At 48.4% G+C, this 17,416-nt stretch overlaps 1 protein-coding gene across 2 annotated transcripts in view; it reads right to left on the bottom strand.

Annotated features, from left to right (window-relative positions):
- Positions 1–1,866: 1,866 nt before the first annotated feature.
- Positions 1,867–17,416, bottom strand: part of LOC103726069 (solute carrier family 23 member 1-like) — a 55,647-nt gene continuing 40,097 nt past the window's right edge. For both annotated transcript variants that reach the window (XM_029558870.1, XM_029558869.1), the window contains exons 6-13: positions 13,996–14,177; positions 12,746–12,866; positions 11,569–11,725; positions 10,253–10,506; positions 4,731–4,895; positions 4,367–4,475; positions 4,177–4,272; positions 1,867–2,514 (exon numbers count right to left, since the gene is read on the bottom strand). In XM_029558870.1, the coding sequence (XP_029414730.1) occupies positions 2,255–2,514; positions 4,177–4,272; positions 4,367–4,475; positions 4,731–4,895; positions 10,253–10,506; positions 11,569–11,725; positions 12,746–12,866; positions 13,996–14,177 (1,344 nt within the window). In that variant the 3' untranslated portion in view covers positions 1,867–2,254. The remainder of the gene's footprint in view (positions 2,515–4,176; positions 4,273–4,366; positions 4,476–4,730; positions 4,896–10,252; positions 10,507–11,568; positions 11,726–12,745; positions 12,867–13,995; positions 14,178–17,416) is intronic.

A 17,416-nucleotide genomic window follows, 5' to 3' on the forward strand; every position in this document is an offset into this window, starting at 1 on the left:
TGCTGGCATCAGTTATTAAAAGAAAATTTAGTGACTCAGGAGGAGAGAATCAAGGACTGGCTGTGGGGCACAGGGGATGGAGCCAGCCTGAGGGTTATCTAGAGTCCATTCACGGGGACCCCTGAGAACACAGGTCCAGAAACCAGGAGGTAAAGGGATGGGGTCTATGCACAGGTACTCTCCAGCTGCTCCTCTGGAGATTGCTCAGGAGGCTGAGAATCAGGATGAGGATGGAGGCAGAAGACAGAAGAGGAGAGGGAAGGAAGGGGTTGTTGGCTACTATGTGGGTGTTGTTTTATTTTGTTTTGTTTTGTTGTTTTGGTTTGGTTTTGGTCTTTTTGAGACAGGGTCTCCCTGTAGCTCCAACTGGCCTAGAACTTGCTATGTAGACCAGGCTGGCCTTGAACTCACAGAGATCCCCCTGCATTTGCCTACCAAGTGCTGGGATTAAGGGCATGGAAAATGGGACAGTGACCTACACATTAACATCCTTGAGGGGGGAGCTGGTGTGGGGATGCCAGGTGGAACTTGGAACCACGGGCACAGGACCCCTCCGTTAAGATTTCCTTTTCCACTTGGAAAAATATCCCTGTATATGGATATCCCAGTCTTTCACTCTCCTCCCCACCTGGTGATCTTTTGCCCTCCTGGGGTCATGTGACTGGAGTAAGTTTATTGGAACTTTAATGGAGGACTCTGGGAAAAAAGAAAACAGGAGCGAGAGGGGAAGAGCACCTGGACACTCCACAGAGCCACTTTATATAGGCACAACACACTAGCACCCACACCATGCCCTCCCTTACAGCAGGATGCTCAGGGTTTGAATCCATCGTTCCTGGTGCCCCCTTCCTCACCATCTAGTCTAACACAGGAGGATGCTCACTCTTGCCCCATCTCAGTCCACCCCCTCCTGCTCATTTCAATCACAGACCAGGCATCACTGAGCCTCAAAAAGTACATTACATTACAAGGATCAGCTCCCCCCGCCCACCGCCAAATAGAGATGGGTGAATGGAAGGGGTGTGGTGCAAAGGGGACCGTACTAGACAGGAAATGGCCTCTGGAACCAGATGTTACTTGCCCCTACCCCAAAGGCAAATCTCTGTCCTTTCTCCTGAAGGTGAGCTTGACCAAGCAAGAGTTCCTGGTGGGCAGGTTGGTGTTGAATCTATGAATCTTTTCTCTTGTTGGTAGGGCTCAGTGCCTATCAAAATTGGAAGGCATAAGCCTGAGCCCCCCGCACCGGGAAACAGTGGAAGGTTTTGAAGGACTGAAGGCAGCTTCCCAGGAGCCTGCAGCCCACTCTGACAGAGCCTGGGCACTTGGCAGAGGCTGATTCCTGCTTGTTACACCTTGGCTGGGCAGCCTTGACCTGGTAACCCTGTGCTACCTGGAAGGGGTCTGAGGGCCACTACACCATGGCTGTGAGGTCTCCAGACTCCATTCATACCCCATTCACTTCTGAAGGTGAAACTGGGGCAGGGGTGGGCAGAACAGGGCACAGCAGTGTGTGATGAAACCACACTGACTTTCTGGCCATCTTAAGCCTTAACTCTACCCAGGTAGCTAGAACAGGCCACATTCTCAAGCCAAGAAGGAACTGGAAGAGATGCAGGAAAAACGGGAGGGGCTCCACATCACTCTTTCACACCAGCCTGGAGGGACCAGCTACATGGAGAGATAGATAGCCCACCAGGTCCCTACCTCTGGGGAAGGGGAGGGGAACTGTTCATGTTACTCTTCTTTCAGTGCTGAGGATTGAACCTGGGTCCTTGCACAGGCCAGGCAGGAGCTCTATGACCAAACTATATCTCCAGCTTTCTTTCGTTTTTTTTTATTTTATTTTTACATTATATTTATGTCTCACTTAGTTGCCAAGGTATGCTTTGAACTCACTCTGTAGCCCAGACAAGCCTAGAGCTTGTGATAGTCCCACCTCAGTCTCTCCAGTAGCTGGGATTACAGTTCTGCCTGTCCCTATCCCCTTTCAGCAGACTCGCCTACTAAGTATGGTTTCTGTGTGGACGCCATCCTTGTCCATAGGGAGCTGGGAGACAGTGGGAGGTGCTCTGGGGTCTGGCCGCCGCCCTGACGGAGCACACCCACTTCCATCAAGTTCATCGGACTGCTTGACGCAGTGCGAGGCGCTGAGGAGGGCCGCGCCAGCCCATTTGTGAACAGAGTCCTTGCATTTGTGAGCAGCTGGGTGGCGAGGGTTGGCCATGAGGAGATAAGGGGTTGGGGGCAGTTTTCTTCACATCCTAGTTTCCGTGGCATCCCACAGGCGCTTTCCTGAAGAAGCCTCAGAACAGAGGGTGAGCTGGCTCACTCCCACCTCGTCTTTCCCACGGTGGTCTAGCCTGGGCCAGAAGGGGAGGATCTGACTGCAGGAAGATGTGCAGAACTTGGTGCCGATCCCCCAGGGAAGACCGTAGACCTCCGAGACCTTCCGGGTCTCCTCAGAATCCTCCTGAATTTGAGTCCATGTTAAGAGGCCTCTCTCCTCCCGGCTGCCTGAGAGGGGACAGGGAGAAGTCAAGATGGGGTCTTGATGGGGCTGCAGGAGCTTCGGGCACCCCTCTGCAGGCACCAGAGGCCTCCTGGCAGTGCCTGAGCACATAGTGGCTTCCTTCCTCCTCTGACCCCCCCGCTCCAAGCCCTGGCAAGGACTGCAGCTGCCCTCTGCTCGCTGGGCATTCTCGGAGCTCCTACTGCGCTGCCCAGCCTCCAGGCACAGTCATGGAGCCATACAGCTCTCCTCACTCTGTGGAGCAGGTCTGTCCACGTCTCAGTGTTTGTGGAAGGCAGGCACGTTTTATGCTTTCTGCTTTGTAGAGACTGGAAGTGTGCAAACCAGAACACCATGAAGCAGGTGCAGGCACAGAGGGCCTCAGGAGAGGTGCGGGGGGGGGGGGGGCATGCAGAAGAGAGAGGTGGGTGTGGACCACACTCCGAGCCTCTATGTTCTTCACAGTCAGCTTCCCCGACCCCTGCATACTCAGCATCCCAGCACTTAGGATCAGTATTGTGCTTTCTGTTTCCTTCCTCTTTCCCCTGCTAGCCTGTGGATTTCTAAAAGGCAGAGGCATGTCTCACTGTGTGTACAGCACCTGCTAAACAGCAAATACTTAGTGGATTGCTAGGAATATGAATGAATGGTATGTACATGGCTTCCCTCATTAAATATAGTGTAGGCTTTAAGAGGGCCAAGGGCCTCTCTTTTCCCCTTTGCTTCTGGGATAGCTCCCATTTTAGGGCCCTGCTATAGCTGCACTGGGCCTCCTAAAAAATCCTGGCTGCTTTTGCAGAGGACCCCAGGTTTGGTTCCCAGCACTCATGTGGCAGGTAACAACCATCTACAATTCTAGTTCCAGGGGATCAGATGCCCTCCTCCTGCCTCTGTGGGTATTGCACACACATGGTGCATTTACATGCATACATGTAAGGTACTTGTATACATAAAATAAAACTAACTAAATAAATAATAATAAATAAAAATTTAAAATCATTTGTTAAAAGCCTAATTCCAGGTGTCTGAGAACGTACCTGTATTTCCAGACAGTGCTTTTAAAGAGGTAATTATGTTACAATGAGGCTGTTGCTAGGTCAGCCTAAACCAGTGTGTCTTTATTTTGAGAGAAAGAGAGGGAGTCTCAGGTATTCTAGGCTAGCCTCAAACTCACTCTATTGCTGAGGATAACCTGTAACTCTGATCTTCCTGCCTCCACCTATCCAATGTTAGGATTACAGGTGTCCACCACCACCACGTATGTGGAGCTGGGATGGAAACCAGGATTTTGTGTGTCTAGACAAGCACTCTAGAAACTAAGCTACAGCTCCAGCCCCACCTGTCATCTCTATACAAAGAGATTATATCACACAGAGAGACACCAGGACCTGTGACCACAGAGCAAAGTCTATGGAATCAGCCTGCCTCAGATGTCTGGCATTGAGGACTGTGAGAGATTTCTGTTGTATATTTCCCCTACTCTGTGATGTTTTTCCACAGCGGCCCAAACTGACCATTACAGGTAGTGCTTTATCCCTACTCCAGCCTCAGGTCACTCAGGGCATGCTATTAACAGCCTGAGCCAGTAACTGAACAGAAACTCTCCAGTGGCCCCTAACACTGTCCATCTATCCACAAGCCTAGCCGCAGGCTGGGTAGAGCCTTACCAGGGATGGTGTTGTCTAGGACAAAGCCCAGAAATCCACCGACAAACATGCTCGTGGTCAGTAGCACCTGGATGACTTGGTCCAGCTGGATAATCCCTGAAATGAGGCAAAAGTGACAATTCACAGGGACTAAGGGCCCCGCTGTCCCACACCCAGAGGAGCAACAATCTTGAGGGACGGAGAGTCTCACCTGTCTGCAGCTTCTCGGGGTTCTTATTCACCCAGTTGGGGATGGCGAGTCCACAGAAGATGGAGAAGCCAAACACAAAGAGGTTCCTGGATGAATTCATGTCCACATACTGCGGGAGAAAGGGCCCCAGAGGCCAGTGGGGTCATATGTGCCTTTATCACATGTACACTAGGGCTGATTTGGGAAGCTGGGATGCTGTTGGCTGTTTCCTTTTTGCATTTGAGGGTCAGTGTGGCTTCTGGACCAAGGATTCCCTTCCCCTCCACCTCCTCCCCAGCCATGCCCCTCCCATGCTTCTCCATCCCGTGAGCTCCTCTCAGGAAGGGTGGCACGTCTGTTCAATGAGGTGCCTTGTGCGCCTCACCTGCAGGTTGGAGATCCCCACAGCACTGATGACCCCGAACATGACCAGGAACATGCCTCCAATCACTGGTGTTGGGATAGTGGCAAACGCAGCCCCGATCTTCCCAAACATGCCCATCAGGAGTAGCACACAGCCCGCTGCCACAATCACCATCCTACTTCCCACCTGCAGCACCCAGGGAGAGGGGATAGGAGAACCAGTTCAGGCAGATGCCCCGAAACCTGCTCCCCATCACCTCCAGCACTGCTGCAGTGAGTGTACAGGGGCCACACCATGCATGTATGCAAAAACGGCCCCCATTTCCATGGGGGATAGCAAATAGGAAGGTGGGATCTTGACTGGCCTCTGCCCTCAGCCTCTCTGCCCTGCCCTTCACACCTGTTGGGCAAATCATAAACCTCTCTGTTAGCCTCCACATTACCTCATGGGATTAGTAATACAACTCAATCCAGTAAGATAATGTGTGTGAATGCCTGGAACAACATTCATTAAGCAGAGTGAGCATGCTCAATAAAGAGGAACGGATTTGTGCAAAAGGCAGAGGTGTGAGGTTCTACTGTGGCGTGGGCCACCTCTGTGTGTGGCTTGTGCTTGGTCTACTGGGATCACAAGTCTCTATTTCCCTAGCAGATCACCTACTTCCTGTCCTAGTTACTGCCTACTGCTGTGATAAAACACTGACCAAAACAGATGTGGGGAGGAAAGGGTTTATTTCATCCTACTCTTCCATGTCACAGTGCTTCACTGAGGAAAACCAAGACAGGAGCTCAAGCAGGGCAGGAACCTGGAAACTGGAGCAGGGACTATGGAAGAACGCTGCTTAATGGCTTGCTCCTCTGGCCTGTGCTCAGCCTGCTTTGTTTATTTTTGGTCTTTTTGAGACAGGGTCTCCCTGTAGCCCCAGCTGTCCTGGAACTCACTATGTAGACCAGGCTGGCCTTGAACTCACAGAGATCTGCCTGCCTCTGCCTCCCAAGTGCTGGGATTAAAGGCATGTGCCACCATCCCCGGCATCAGCCTGCTTTCTTATACAACCTAGGACCACTGCCCAAGGATGGCACCACCCACAATAGGCTGGACTCTCTTACATCACTCAACAATCAAGAAAATACCTCACAGGCATGTCTACCGGCCAAGCTGACTGAGACAATTCTCCAATTGAGGCTCCCTCTTCTCAGGTGTGTTAAGTTGACACCTATCCAGCACACTCCCCAAACAAGAATCCTATTCAGATTTCCCACACCTGCTTCTTGCCTGCAGCACTGTATGAATAAGCTTCTCTGGAGACACTTGTGTTTAATATGTCACAGAAGGCCAGAGCAGGAAGGAAACCCGGAGGATGCCTTGTGCATGCTTCTCCTTTTGTTTAAGAGAAAGCTTTAGCCCAAAGTGGAGCAAGGAACCCAAGGCCACATGGGAGTCCAGTGGGAACAATGTCAGGGTCTCCTGCGCTCAGCTGAGCCATCAGCCCTCTGGGTTTGTCCACAGCCCTATAAGTTCATGGCTATGTGGGTGCTTGAGATACACCACATTCATTTCAATAACCGTGTTTCCTGGTATTTTGTAAATGGGGCATCTATTTTCTTAGCAAGAGGGAAAGACGCCAAGCAGGAAAGCTAATGAAGGAAGCAGATAACTTCCATCAGCAACCCAGTATGTGCTGAAAAGAGAGTCCAAGACAGTAGGCAGCGAGGGAGACTCCATGGGGGCTGGCTAGTGGAGGGCTGGTCAGCCGGGAGAATACGACACAAGGGAAGAGGAACAGCACACTAAATTTTGGTGGGAAAATGTTCTAGAGAGGAAGTAGCACATGTGGACTCTGTGGTAGGAGGACCTGGGTGGTTTAAAAGCAAAAAGAAAATTAGTGTGCCCAAGTTGCACTACCCAGGAAAGAGTGGGAGGCGGAACCCAGAGCAAGGCATGGGCTCCATCCTACAGTGTTCTGAAGTTCAGGGGAGGAGACATAATGATCCAAGAAGAAGGCAGAAACAAAATGTGGCATAGCCATACAGTGAGGTATTATTCGGTCTCCCAAAGGAAGAAGTTCTGACACTTACTACAACATATGGATGAGCTTGAAAGCATTGCACTAAGTGACACAGTCAGTCACAGAAAGACAGATAGTATGGCTCTACTTAGGCGAGGTCTAAAGAGGAGTCAAATCTACAGGGACAGAAAGCAGGAAGAAATGCCAGAAGCTGGTGAAAGGAGGAGCTGGGAGGAAGGGTGGAGAGGAGGGGGATAGGCTGGGATGAAGAGTGGGGAGTCCAGTGGAAGATGAGAGGAGGGTGGGCAGTGCCAGTGTTTGCATAACAATGTGAATGCCCTTAACACCCCAGCACTGCAGCCATATTAATCCCCTCACTCAAAAGGCAGGACTCAGACCTGTGAGGTTAGCCTGGGCTACATACTGAGAACCTGTATCAAAATAATGGGGGGACAATATCAAAGTATATTATGTATATATGAAATTGTGAATGAATAAAGATTTAAAATATATAGTTTGAAAACAAACCTACTGCGCTATTTAGAAATGGTTACCAGAGTAAATGTTATGTTATATGCATTTACCACAGTAAAAACAAACAAACAAGTAAATCTGAAGAAAAGAGAAACCTATTTGGCTTTTAAACAAAGTTGTGGCATGATGTGATTCCCAGTCTGAAAGTTTCCTCCAGAAAAGGCATTTCATTATAATAATCAATAGATTCCCCCCGATTAGAGCAATAATAGAAGATTCCTCAACAAGTAATCATTACAGAATTCTATGAACTATGATTCCACCTTTGACTGTGAGAGGTTCACTTAGAATCCAAATCATATGGCACATCATTAGCCAGTCCTATGCAGGACCATAAGTCATTCCCCCAATTCATTTCTGTGGAGGACTGATTGTCTCTGTGCCACCTGCTTCAGGACACACAAAGAGACCTAAAGACATACATGCACACAGATGCACAAACACACAGAGATGCATGCATAAACTCAGAGTTGTACAAACACGCAATTGGTTTTTCAAAAGAAGCCGGGTGTGGTGGTGCAAGCCTTTAATCCCAGCACTGGGGAGGCAGAGGCAGGCAGATCTCTGTGAGTTCAAGGTCTACATAGTGAATTTAGGACAGCTAGAGCTACAGGGAGACCCTGTCTCAGACAAAAAAAAAAAAAAAAAAAAAAAAAAAAAAAAAAAAAAAAAAGATACCACAATGCAGCTCCATTCTACAGGATGCAAGTTTCAGAGCTCCATTGAATAACAATGTGAATATTCTAAACACCAGTGAATGGTATACATCAAAATGGCTATGATGGTAAATTTATGGTTTGTGTTTCTTAGCACAATCGTAATCTTTTAAAAAGATACACTATCAGGAGGCAGAGGCTTTGTTTACAACCTCGACAATTAACTATGAGAAAAGGCAGAACTGCAAGTACAATAATCATTGTCAGGTTCAACCAACGCCCTTCCGACACTCTGACAGCCTCCTAAGGCTGTCAAGCCCCAGTCCCATCATCATGTGAGCTTACTGAGGAGCCCTGGGCCTCCTTTGGCCTCAGAATGACATCTGGGCTGGTAGCCACAACATCTTGAAGAAGTGACGGGAGCTCTGTGGCCTTCAGTCTGATCTCCCCCTCCAGCTCCCCAGCACCCCGCTCCACCCCCAACGGGGGAAAGAGCTCATCGTTGCAATGCCTAAAAGTACCACAAGAGGGAGTATGAGCCCATAAAACAAGTGGTCTTTGCACCTGTACCTCTCTCAAAGTTAATCTCAGCCTCCTATTTGATTTGTAGCTTGCCCTGTGTCTGTGTGACTTTTTCCCTAAAAGGCCTCAGTTAAGAAACTATGCCCAAAGAAATGTGTTTTGTGTGTTGAACATCATTCTCTGTTCTTTACACAATCAATTTCCTTTAACAGGAAGGAAATCTTTGCTGCTTCATCCTTTACGTAGCCCTCTGCTATGCTTTGGATGAGTTCACAGCCTTCCTGTGGAAAATGTTGCCCTTACCTTCACTAAGGGTTGTGAAAGCCCTCTGGGCAGGTATCAAAAACTCTAGAATGTCACTGAACCCAGAAGCTACTACAGAGGTGGCTCTGGCTGGGGGAAAGGGGGAGAGGGTTGCTCAAGGATTTCAGCCCCAGCAGTGGCAGAGGTCACTTGATGTCCACAGGTGGAAGATACTGTGCCACCAGACTGCACACTGGAGCCATCTGACAGTGAGAGCTGGGGTGCTAGGGGGAGGAGAATCTGTATTTTTCCAGAGCTCACAGAACTCATGCTGGAAAGCCTTGAAAAGATATACTGAAAGTGGAAAGTGACACAGCACTATTGTTTCTATGTCGTTTAGAAACACCATCCCAAAGATTCCTTACGGATCTTACAGATATTTCTAATAGGAAGAGAAAGGGGGGAAATGAAGAAATTTTAGGAAGAGACTAGTCAGAATTGCATTCTAGAAACTGGGCAGCTATGTCATAGATGGACTGGAGATAAGCAAGCTTCTGGGAGAGAGATTGGGAGACCCCAAGGTGCAGGAGATGGTCAGGCCGTGGCACCAGGCAGGGAGCAACGAGGACAGGCCAGGGAGCCATACTGAGGAGCTAGAACCTAGAGGTGAGACATTAAAGATGACATAGGTGGCATGGGCATGGTGGCACAGGCCTTTTATTCCAGCACCTGAGAGGCAGAGGCAGGCAGATCACGGTGAGTTCAAGGCCAGCTTGGACTACATAGTGAGTTCCAGGCCAGCTGGGGCTACTGGGAGACCCTGTCTCAAAAAGACCAAAAAATAAAAAATAAAAAAATAAAACAGTGACATAGGTGGCAGGTGGACTCACTGAGACAAGAATGGCAAAAGTTGGTGGACTCGTGTGTGTGTGTGTGTGTGTGTGTGTGTACGTGTGTGCTTCAGAGGCCCTTGAATGTAAGAGGTTCAGAGGCCCTGAGGCAGGTCTGACTATGGAATGTTCAGGGTCAGGCTGAAGGTAATGGGGTTCCTGCCTAAACTTTAGGAAGGCAAGACTTTCCCCAGTGCTTATAAAAACACTATCTTCAAGTGCCAGGAGAAAGACCTTCTACTTGGACAACTGTCACAACCAAAGAAGGCCAAGTGTTGGAAGCAGGCTCGTCACCCCTGTAAAGATCCTGATGTCCTGAGCCACCAGCCCCAGAGTAGGTTGTTTCACTGTGCATAGCAAAGGGAATTTGCAGAGATGCCTGAGTTAGGGATGGCAAGCTAGGGAGGGCCACAGTAACCATGTGTGTGTTTGTGGGCAGACAACCTTTCATGGCTGTGACAAGAGAAGATGGAGGGACCCCGGCCAAGCCTGTGGAGAAGGCCTCCAGAGAGGAATACAGCCCTGCCCGCACCTCCATTTCTATCCTATAAGGACCCAGCCCCATTTCTGACCTCCAGATTGATCAGTATGGGTTGTCTAAAACCAGCTTTTGTGATTTGTCACAACAACAACAAGAAATTAACTTGCACAGACCCGGTCCACCCCAGAAGCCTCCATCAGCAGCCTTACCCTGGTGATGCCCAGTGCTCCGACATTCTCGCTGTAGGAGGTGGTGCCATTCCCTGTCCCCCAGGCTCCTGCCAGTAGGCAGCCAAGGCCCTCAATGCCAATGCCACGGTTGATGGCATGCTTTGGAGGGGGTGGGGCCCCCACTAGTCGAGCACAGGCATAATAATCACCCACTGACTCCACCATGGAGGAGATCACTCCAGCGATGATCCCAAAGACCCCAGCCAGGCTGACGGTGGGGAGGCCCCACTGCCCTGCAGAAGTAACACAAGGGGATGTCTGGTCACAGGATGCCGCTGAACCCAAGTTGCTCTTTGCTAGAAGCATCTTAAAGCCTGGGCCATTTTCACAACTGTCCAGAGGCCTTGGAAGCTAGCACCCTGCTCCTCCACCCTGAGGGTGGGTCAGATGCCCAGAAGTGGAGGTCACCGGGTACAGAAAGGCAGACATGGGGCCTCCTCTAAAGGAGGGCTTGAAGCTGTTGGATGCTGAAAGTCCCTTCTGGAAGGCCATGCTACGTCCACAGTCCAGGAGCTAGGCGGGCTCCTCTTGGCTCCGGGTTACTTTCATATCATGAGCTTCAGGGTGAGACCAGAAGTGATCTAAAGAAAACTCCCGACTCCACAGATATATTCTAATTCAGCCCTGAGCCTCCCTTGTGTGAGAGCCACGGAACGCATCAGAACTCAAAGATCAGGGCAGAGATCAGGCCCTCCCTCTTCCTTCCTCACAGACCCCTGCCTCCAGGCCAGGGGGATCTGCGCAGCATGGAGGAGGTCTGGGAGTAGGGACATACGGTCTACCATTCCCAACAAGTCTTGGAAACAAGCTGGGCCTAGGGGTACAATATGTAATCCCAGCTGCTCAGGAGGTTGAGGCAGAAAGATCACAAGTTCAAGGCTTGCCTGGACCACTGAATGAATTCAAGTCCAGCCTGGGCAGCTTAGCAATACTCTGTATCAAAATAAAAAGCAAAAAGAGGGCAGGGATATATACAGCAATTGCATACCAGGTGTGATACCCTGGGTATCACACATGCACACACACAAACACACACACACACACACACACACACACACACACACACACTTACACTCCCAGCTGGGGCTACTGGGAGACCCTGCCTTCTTAGAACAATCTGGAATCTTCCACTTCACTTTCTTCTCTTAGGAGTCAGATATGGTGTCCCTGGGGCCTGTCCCTCCTCACCAATCCCTCCCCCAGCCCTGTTCGACCCTTCATGCAGTACCCTACGCCCCATAGACAACCCCAAGAAACATGTTTCCCAAGCAAGAAGGGCCCCCACTTTTTCTCACCTGGGTATGGGAAGCGAAACCAAGGGGCCTGGCTCAGGACGTTGCTCTTGGTGTCTGTGCGGGCCTGGTACCCATATGCCGTGGGGGCCACAGGGAAGGTGTTGGTGACAGTGAGCACAAAACAAAAGAGCCACGAGATGCAGAGGGCCAGCAGCACCTGCCAAAGGGAACCGCCCTTCACATTCTGCCTCTCCCACCTCCTTCCTCTGAGGAGGGAGCCAGGAAAGCTGAGACCAGACCCTGCTGGTTACAGACCCAGCTAGAGACAATGGGAATCTGGTGTGTTCATGGATAAATGAACAGAGGCAGAGAATATACAGTATGGGAGGAGACTTGGGGTATAGTGGGGGAGACATATCCACATGGGGTATAGCATGTGGCAAAAGAGTCATAATCTTGCTCTTTCCACTATGTGCTGATCACATGACCTAGGAGCAAACACAGAGCCTCAGTTTCTTCATCTGTGCAATGGATTATAACCATTGCCCTGCAGAGCCTGAAACACGGTTTCTTAAATTTGGGTCCTCAGAAATAGACATTTTAAATCTCTGCTGGCAGGATGCCTAGCACTCCATGTTTTAGCAAGGTTCTTCCACTGGGAAATGCTGTTGCCTGAAGAGGATAGCGCAGTAGGAAGCTATTGCTTCTGGGAGCCGGAGACCCATAAGCATGTGCACCCTGAACTGTAGAACCACTGGCCTGTGAGATTGCTGCAGAATCGCTAAGACTATTATGTGGAGGAAATACAGTTTACAGTTAAATTCAACATGAATACATATCTACATGGGTGACAGTTCTGCACACTCCACAAGGTGGTGTGACTTCAACAGAGAAAGCTCTGGAAAGGCAAGAGCACCTTCGCGGGTATTTGAACACTGTGAAAGACAATGGTGTTTCATCATGTCACTCATTAGAGGTGAACCTAGCTGTTGCTCCCATATCTCGTTATGAGGACAGCTGGAACATAAGGCTGTTACCCAGAGCAGTGACCTAGGGCTTCTGAGATGGTACAGCATCAAGCACTGGGGACACACACCGCACACTTGAGGCCTCCTAGGAAGAGTCCTCTCTGCAGGTGAGGGAACATTCTATTTGGAATGTGCCAATCAGGCACAGGGAGGTTACTCTATATGGTCCAGGTAAACCAACAGTGAAGACAGTGAGGGGTGCTCCTTACTGGAAAGACCTGGAACAGATAGAACTTGGAGGTGTGACACTTCTTCTCTCTTCCATAAACAGGCACAGGCACTGCAATGTTCCTCAGGTACTGAGAAAACAGCACGATGAGGAAGACGGTCCTGAAACAGAAGCAAACGAACACACTCAATCTGGTGGGCTGGGTTCTTCCTTGTGGGGGCACAGCAGGCTGTGGAAATGGGCCAGGAAGCTGAGCCACCATGTGTCCATGGCACACGCAGCCTCGCTGGGTCCCTATGATAAGCACAAGCTAGAGTCCAGCCATCACTGAAGGGGGTTGAGCCCCACTGGGAGATGCTGTTGGCTGAAGAGAAATAGTGGGATAGGAAGCTATCTCTTCCGGGAGTCCGAGAGAAATGAGCTGCTGGTAGAAGGCACAAGTCAGTAAGATACCATGAGGCCAGAGTCAGAGATGTCCCCCAGGCAGTTCTGCAAATCTGATGCCCCTCCCACCTCCTCTCAGACCAGAAGGAGCAGAGTGAATGAGAATGCTACCCCCAAGTCCCTCCAAAGCTCAGTTGAAATGCTGAAGGGTTCCATGAAGTCTCCCTGAACCTCCCAGGTAGCCGTCATCACCTCCCACAAACACCTGATCCCTGTACACACACAGCACCCTCTGACTCATGGCTGCCTCCTGGTATGTTGGGTTCTTAGATCCCAATCTTCTCTCCTAGACTAACAGCTAGGAGCCATTTTTGTAACCTTCTCAGCTCAGTGAAATCATGGCAGGCAAGGTACCCTACCAGTAGGTTAACTTTTTATAAACACTACATGCTCGTATATACCGATATGATTACTGGTTATCTCTGAGAATTAATAAGATAAAAAATAACTAACAGTCATAATGAATTTTTAAAAAATATTTCATTTATTATTTTGCCTGCACGGAAGTGCACCCGTGTCATGCAATGCCCGCAGAGGACAGAAGAGACTGTCGGATCCCCTGGGACTGGAGTTACGGACAGTTGTTAGCTGCCATGTGGGTGCTGGGATTCGAACCCAGGTCTTCTGCAAGAACAGTCAGTGTTCTTCATTACTGGGCCATCTCTCCAGCCCCAGTCATAATGAATTTTAAGAGCAATTGTGATACTTTTTAAGGTATGATGATGTCTGTGGAAATATTTGTAAGCCACCAGAGTTTGCCAGTATCCCGAACTCCCATTATGCCTAGTAGGCAACCTTCCACTGGAGAGGGCTGAGATGGCCTGCTCCGACCCCCAGAGTACTTACAGGAAGGAAATCCCCCAGTGGATCCCAGCATCATTGCCTGCAGAATCAAAGAGAGGCAGCGCCACCAGAGAAATGGTTGGAGCGATGGTCAGGGGGCCAATGAAGTGCAAGAGAAAACCAATGAGGCCAGAGAAGCCCACAAGTATCTGGACACAGGAAGCCACCATGACAGCACCCTGCAACTGAAGGAAAGGGTGGACGTCAGCCCAGCGCAGGTCCCACAGGCCCAGCTGCCCCCTGTCCAACCTGGGTATGCCTATTGGGAGCACAAAGGAATACAAAGGCCAATTGGAACCCAACAGAATTTAAAGGAAAGAGCGCTCTAATCTCACATTTTCATTTAACTCGATGTTTTTCAGGACTAATGGGCTTCAAAATTACTTATTGATCATAGTCAGTGTTGAGACTTAGAACCTGGGCAGCAATCAGTGATGTGCTCAGTATCTTGTACCTCTGTTTTTCTGTTTTCCTACTTTCTATGGCAGTGGTCAGCAAACTTCTTCCACAGGGACCACTTAATGAATATTTTAGGCTTTGTGGCCGTACTGGTTGTGTTGCAACCTCTCCAGGCAAGATGGGAACAAACGAGCAAGCTGTGTTCCAACAAACCTTCATTTACCGACGCTGAAATTGGAATTTCGTTTAATTTTGACATGTCTGGGGTTTTTTATTCTTCTATTGGTGATTTTAAAAATTATCACTTAAAATGTAAAACCATTCTTAGCTCATGGGCTGTTCAAAAACAGTGAGTGGCCAGAATTGGCTCTGTGTTGCTGGATCTATTGGATTGAATCAGTGTATTTCTCCCTTTTCATTTTAACAGTTTGGATGTTAGGTCTTCTTTTTTAAATTTAATTTTCCTTTACTATTTTATTTTATTTTATTTTGAGACAGGGTCTCATGTAACCCAGGCTATCTTTGAATTCACTATGTAGTCCAGGATGACCTTGCTCTAAGCCTCCTGCCACCACATCCTAAGTGCTGAGATCACAACTGGTTTACATTGTGCTGGAGATCAAACCCAGATTTTTTTAATTGAATTTCCTCAAATTTCATACATCTTGATCATATTTAGATGCCCCCCCATCTACTCTACCCCATAGCCTCCTCAGTGGATTTCATGCATTCTATCATATATGTAAAGGCCTATGAAGCCAAGTTTGTGTCCCCAAATGTCCCTAGGTGTGGGTTCATCCACTGGAGCCTGGTCAGCCTATCTAGTGTGACTCCCTTAAAGAAAACCAACTCTTTTCTCCAAGTAGTCATCATCAGTTGCCAATAAATAGCTCCTCAGCTAAGGTCAGGGCTTCTTACCCATTTCCCCACTTCTATGCTGTGTTTTTGTCTGATGACCACAAGGCAGAGTTTTCCAGACAGCTGGGAAGTTGTTCATATGAATTTACAGCAAGGGTGACAGCATGCACAAGACCCATGCCAGTGCAAACCCAGATTTTTGTGCACGTTAGGCAAGCACTTTACCAACTGAGGTATAGCCCAGGCCCTTGCTGTTATGCTTAGAGAAGTTATTATTAACTTTTTAATGTGAATATTTTGCTATTATGGTTTGAATGTGAAATTGCCCTATAGGCTCCTGTGTTTGAACATCTAGTCCTCACCTGGTGGTGCTGTTTGAGGAGACTATGGACCTTTGGGCTATGCGCCCTAGTTAGCAGGGCAGATCACTGGGGGAGGGCCTTGAAGGTCCAGCTTTGGTTCCAGTCTAGTTCTCTCTGCTTACTAATCTACAAGATGTGAACAAGCTGTGCCACAAGCTCCTGCTGCCATGGACTGAGCTGTGCATGTACCATGCCTTCCCCAGCATGATGGACTATGCCTTCTACACTGTGAGAGGAAATAAAACTGTCTTCCCTTAAGTTGCTTTTGTTAGGTATTTTTCTCACAGCAATGAGAAAAGTAACATATACTTATTTAACAAATCTACAGTTAAATAAACTCTCTAGCCTTGTTCCAAATAGTATGACTAAAAAATTCTATTATCCCATCATCTTCTTTCTGTGCTATTATTATCAAATACTTGCTGGCTCATTTTCTACTCTCTTTGATCAACAGTACAGCTTTTAGTATATTTCTCTATAGTTGATACTTATTTAGATGTACCTACCACTGTGGACTGAATTGTGCCCCTCTAAAGTTCATATATTGAAGCACTTGTGATAGTAGTTGAAAATGGGGACCTCAGAGACAATTAAGTTTAGTGAGGTCAAGAAGATGGGCCCCCATGACAGCATTAGTGCCTGTATAAGAAAAGGAAGTTATTGTACCTGCTGGCTAGCTTTCACAGTGCTGGAAGGTGCTGCACAGGATGGTGGGGAACAAAACTCATCAATGATCTCACCAAGGAGTGGACTACACTGTGTGCTACATACAGTATCAACTTTTCAGGCAAGATATGCCTACTAGTAGTGGCGTCACTTATGGGGGTAACAAATCATTTCTGCTTGGCTTTGAAAAAGAATTCATGCTTGACACTGTAAACCTGGGCAAAGGCCCATGGCTGGGAGGTCACAGGCCATGGAGGAGGTGGGGGTGGGACCTACTACTATTTTGCTGAATGGATATGTTATCCAACTTCCCTATAAATTGCTATACTAGTTCAGCTCTCAGCTTTGGACAGAAAAGCTTCTTTCTGAAGTGGGCAGTGGTTAATGCAACTCATAACTGGTCAAAGTGTTGAGAACAAGTAACCGTTGAGTGTTCAATTTTATATGAGACATCTGTATCACCTCCTAAGTTCGGGGACCATTGCAGAAGAAGCTGGAAGAATGTAAGAGCCAAAGAACAGAGAAGAGCACTCATGAACACACAACAGCTATAGTCACCTGTACAAGGTAAGCCCATCAACATTCCAGCTTGGATGGGGGAGGGGCTCCTGAGGTCCTACCCCTCTCTGAGGATTCATTGGCAGTTGATGGCTACAGGAGCTGAGGAGTCACTTTCTTTAAGGGGTAGCCAGTGGTCAATTGCCCATGCTCCAGCAAATAACCCCCACCTATGCTCAAGCAAGCAACCATAATTAAACTCAGTGGGCCACACACATGCACAAAAGACATAAAAAGAAGAAGGGAACTTCTTGGGAAGAAGAAGGGGCTCAGTGGGATAAGAGGATAATGGAGGTATATGTTATATTGGGGTACAAAATTGTCAAAGAATAAACTTGTTTTGTTATGTTTTGGTTTTTTGAGACATTGTCTCCCTGTAGTTGGCCTCGATCTCACAGAAATCCTCCTGCTTTCGACTCCTGAGTTCTGGGATTCAAGGTATGGTCTACCACACCCAGCCAAAGAACAATTTAAAAAAAAAAAAAGAAAGAAAAAAGTAATCTATCTCTCTATCTATCTATCATCTATCTATCTCCTCTCTCCTCTCTCTCTCTCTCTCTCTCTCTCTCTCTCTCTCTCTC

Source organism: Nannospalax galili, unplaced genomic scaffold, assembly GCF_000622305.1.
Source record: "Nannospalax galili isolate Female #2095 unplaced genomic scaffold, S.galili_v1.0 scaffold307, whole genome shotgun sequence".
Taxonomy (NCBI): Eukaryota; Metazoa; Chordata; class Mammalia; order Rodentia; family Spalacidae; genus Nannospalax; species Nannospalax galili.